At 40.3% G+C, this 4880-nt stretch overlaps 2 protein-coding genes across 3 annotated transcripts in view; one reads left to right on the forward strand and one right to left on the reverse strand.

Moving 5' to 3' along the window:
- The window catches only part of LOC128881819 (INO80 complex subunit E), a 17117-nt gene that overhangs the window by 10169 nt on the left and 2068 nt on the right, over window positions 1–4880 (forward strand). The window lies entirely within an intron of this gene.
- Window positions 1157–4482, reverse strand: LOC128881815 (CXXC-type zinc finger protein 1-like). Its single transcript, XM_054133162.1, has 6 exons — window positions 4322–4482; window positions 3807–3928; window positions 3652–3742; window positions 3352–3572; window positions 2671–3253; window positions 1157–2422 (listed from the first exon to the last, which is right to left on the reverse strand). Exons 1-6 carry the CDS (start codon window positions 4349–4351, stop codon window positions 1910–1912), a joined length of 1560 nt encoding a protein of 519 aa, XP_053989137.1. The 5' UTR covers window positions 4352–4482; the 3' UTR covers window positions 1157–1909.

Consider the following 4880-nt stretch of genomic DNA (forward strand, 5'->3'; position numbering starts at 1 on the left):
AGTATAGTAGAATAATTCCATTCTGTTCTTGCAATTTTTTGAGGTTAGGTCGTGGCATAGAAATTCTAAAAAATTCTATTCGAAGTATAGTAGAATAATTCCATTCTGTTCTTGCAATTTATGAGGTTAACTCTAGAAGTATACCGCGGAAAAATGATATTTATTGGCAAAATACGGAGTCATATTCATGAATTCGAGGTTATGTTTCACCGTTCAAGTTTCCATTGGAAACGATAATGTTCGCATCCCTTTCCAAATAAACGGTCCATACGTGTATACATTCGCATAAATCGTCGTTTTCTCCAACGTCTGGATTTCCAGGCCATCGATCGACGCTTTTCACACGGAAGCTGATGGTGACAGTGTCAGTAATGCGAGTTGTTCAGGTTGGATGTTGTGTCTTTAGGCAAGAGAAAGTGAAAAAAGAGGAGCAAAACTAAAAGCCACATTTCTCGTGTAAGGTACAATTAGTGGAAAAAGAAGAAGCTAGTTGAAGCAGCGAAGGAAATGGAAGAACTGAGTCCTACGTCTGAGCCTTCGTTTTCCAAATAAAAGAGAACCTAGTTACGCAGATTGTTTTTTGCAAACATATTGAGCGCAACATTTGGCAAATACTAAATATATTAAGCTAGTTATTTATAGAGAGTTTGACCCGAACATTTTTGGGGGGTATTCGAGTTTAATTCCATTGTCGATGGGCTATGCCAGTACTGATGCCGAGAGGAAGCGAGAGCGTGCGTTTTAATTCTTACAGTTTGCATCAAAAATCATACACAAGCAACAGGAAAGGTACGACATGCATAAATATGTATATATATATATATATATATATATGTGTGTATACATATTTATGTGTACATATATAAACTGGAGAGTTGTACCGTGCCAGAACATGTAATATCTTGTGTTACGATTGGAAATTATTGTAATTCAGAAGTATTTTGAGAGAAATATCCTTTCTAGCGATGAGTCGGAACTTAACTGGTTAAAATTAAGCAAGTAATATATTTATTGAAGTTAAAGTGTGGTAAATTTTAGAAACGTTGGAATTATGTTTCATATAACGAGTTATTGATTTGTTTCACATGTGCAATCATATAATGTGAAATGATATATTGTGAACACTAAAATAGGTAATGGAAAATTATATTATGAATTTGAATTTACAAAAGTTTAATTGAACGTTATAAATAAAGAGAAATACACAATTATACAGAGTCAGGATAGAACGATTCTTGCTGTTTTGCTGCTTCTTCGTACGAAACGATCCTAGTTTTATCACAATAGAACATCTTATACTATACCTCGACTCCTTGCGCTTCTAATCATCGACGACTCTCTCTTTAAGTTAATCACCCTCTAATTAATTTTGCATGGTAGGTCAGTTTCGAATAAACTCTATCGTATCTTTGCGATACTCGAAGGTACATTTTTCGCAGACATTTCTAACTTCGCAAATCCTTTTCTACATTCGGAAGCATTTCACTTTTCGTTTACGTAACGCTGTACAGTATATACATATGAACACTACAGGGTGTCCCATTTTAACTTGGCAAAAAATGTTTCACACGGAAGTTTGATGGTTTCGAGGGGGGCCACAAGATGAAGTTTTCAATTCGACGAAGATGTCGCCACTCGCGATATTTTTTCCTGACGGCCATTTAAAAAAAAGAATGGGTCGATTTTTTTGTCCTGGCATCGAGAATTTGGAAAATAATAAACTTTAAAGCACTGGGAAAAAAACAAAGACCGTTGTCTCGATACCATCTACGATTTTCGTTAAGACAAACAATCGACTTGCATTTAAAAAGAATAGCCACCATGAAGAAATATCGCAAGCTCGCGTTATTAATTCAAGTTAAAATGGAACGAGCTTGTTTATTGAACACATAGGTCCTAAACGCGATCACTATTCCACAGGCTGTTCTTTCTGGAGCATTCCATACCTACGATGAAGCTCCTCCTCCATAGCTTCCATTTGTTCCCTGTTCTGCTCCTGCGTCATCTGCTCCATCAGCTCGTGGTTGTACGTAGAATGTAGCATCAGAGCGAGGACGCCAGCGCGAGTGGCCATGTTAGCTCTGATCTGTCTTTCCTGCTCGACGAGCTCGTCTATTTTCAACCATTGCCTCACCCTCTCCATATCGATCTCAGCTCGTCGCAGTTTCTCCCAAACGTAATGCTTCACGCAACTCTTCTTCGGTGCTCGACAAAACTCCCCCGTGGTGTCGAACACGTTCGTGACCAAGGGACAACCGCACACCTCTGTTTCGCTTATTTTCGGGTCCTTGCAGTGCTCCGGACAGAGGACGCGCAACCTTTTGCAATAGGTTCGGTTTACCGGATTGTAGAAGTCGCAGAACATCACTTGTCCCTCGATGCGTGTCTTGAAAATCGAGCCGAAGGATGCTTGGGACTCGTACTGGAAATTTAGAGAAATAAATAAATATATTGACCTTATGGTTGCTTGATAATATACAATAATTCCAAATGATAACATCGATTAGGAAAGAGATGGTTGGTGTCTCTTCCTTGGCCATTTGGAATATATCTTTGTTTATACTATTTGCTCGGCACTTCTCCCCCCAACAATTTGTAATTATCATACAGTTGGAGCAACCTTGCATTTAATTTTCAGTCACACTATTTTTGATCACAAACAAGCCTTACCTTATTAAAGCATTTCTCCATATGTTTAATAGCAGTCCTCGAATGAATCTCGTGTCCACAAGTGATGCAGTACATGCTCATCTCGGTATCGTCGTTGTCATCCACCTCAGCCTGGGGATCGATCGTCGCGTGTTTCGCTCGCTCGACGATTCTATCAAGCTCCGCGTGCCTCTTATCCAGTTCCTGGAGAATCCTTCTGACGTCGTGTTGCTGCTTTCTGACCGATTCCAAAGCCCTTCTGTTGTTCTGCTCGGCGATGCACGGCGTCAACGACCACTCTTGGATCCGTTGAGGCAACACTTGGTAGATCCTGTTCGTTGCCAATTTCAGACCGCACTCGTCGGAGCAGTACTTGCTACCGGGTCTCGATTGCTTCACGCAGGCTGGCCCGTAGCAGTGTCTCGGCACTTCCAGGTGTTCGTTCCTCTCGTTGCTCGAGTCCCTCTTACGCTTCTTGATGAACTTGGAGCTCTTGTTGAAGCCCTTCGAGGGCTTCAGCAAGAACGGGTCGCCCAACACTCGACAAGTTCTTTGTATGCATCTGAGCTTCAATCGTACCGAAGGTCCAAATTTCTTTAGGTGTCTACCAGTCGAAGACTATTAATTAGTATAAACTACATATTTTGGTTATACGATAGTAATAGTCTAATTGGTATCGACTAGTATCGGTTGTATAGTTACCTGCACGCGTCGCATTTTCCACAGTTTTCGATTCTCAGACATCCCGTGCATTCCCCGCAACGTTTCGATGATTTCTTCACTACCGACGAATGCCAAGGCCCGTCGTACTCGTATTGACGAGTCTGCTCTTTCTCTTTGTGCTTCTTGAACTTACGATCCTCCTGATCCGTCCTTCGCGGCTTGTAACGCGTTATCAAAGTTGGGTCCTCTTCTCTGCAACGCTGTAAATATATATTTGGTCGATTCAATCCGTCGAATGAGAATTATTTATCAGAAGTTCGTTCGTCAGAAAATTCTTACGACGCAAAAGAATTGTTTTATGTGCTTGGCATCCTTTTCCGTTATATTTATGCAGTCGCCGTGGTACCATTCCTCGCACGCATCGCATCCTCTGAAATCAAAATCTCGGTTAATAAATAAAGGGGACATCGGATATAATAGTAATTGATACTAACATCATAAAACGTGAGCTGTCGGAGCTTCTGCAGATACAATACGCCTGTCCATCCTGTTTCAATAACGTAGCGATCTTGCTTTTCCTCTCCGGTAACATAAACTGCTTCGCTATCTCCTCTTTCTGCCAAGTACAATTTTCGTTCGTGTAGAGGTGGAACAGAATTACTTATAAATTAAAATCGATTTTGCTATCATAACGGACTTCCACCAAAATTGGAGTAAAACCATAGCGGTTTACAGAAGATACACGAGGTATATGGATGTTCTTTTTTAAAAATCGCCCGCCGTGATTGTTGATAAATTAACTTCAAACTGACGCTCCATAGTCGTATTAGTTTGCATCCATTATTGATACGATTGAAAATTCACAACTAAACGTTTCAGTTTACTCGATGATTCTTCGAGTCGATTAATTGTTTGAAAGGAATTGAAAATTCACGATGCAGGAGTTGAAAATTAACTTAAAACTGCATTCGATTACCAAGTAATATACAGGTGACACTCGAATACGTACCGACAAATTCTGTTGTCTCTTGTCAGTCATGGTTGTGTATTATTATCTCGTGAAATACACTTGGAAGACTTTTATTGTGCCCAGAAGTATCGCAATTTCAGTTTCTACGAAACGCAACGTTCGCCATGTTGGATCGCATACTGCAGTGGCGCCTGGTGGTGCCAACGACTTTATAGAATAGCAGCGGAGATGTTGAAAATTGTTGAGCTCACTGACCGGCTCATTGAGCGGCTCATTGAGCCGGTCAGTGAGCGATAGCTCAGTAATTTTATTTTAGTAGCTCATACATACTGCTACTTTATGATCTACCAAAACCGTAAGTATTATCGCCTTTCTTTACTTTCTGTAATCTGTCCAATTTTACTTCAGCAAATATTTTTGTGAAATTTATAGTTTCGAAGATATCTGAGGTGTCAATGGTTATTTATTGCCTCACCCTGTATATACGCGTAACGTAGCGCCACCAGTGGTGATTCGGAGATGGTATTTTCCCCCAAACGAAATCACTATAGAATTCCCTAGTAATTTCGTAATTCTTTTCATTTCTACGAATACCTCT

This window comes from Hylaeus volcanicus, chromosome 9 (genome assembly GCF_026283585.1).
Source record: "Hylaeus volcanicus isolate JK05 chromosome 9, UHH_iyHylVolc1.0_haploid, whole genome shotgun sequence".
Lineage (NCBI taxonomy): Eukaryota > Metazoa > Arthropoda > Insecta > Hymenoptera > Colletidae > Hylaeus > Hylaeus volcanicus.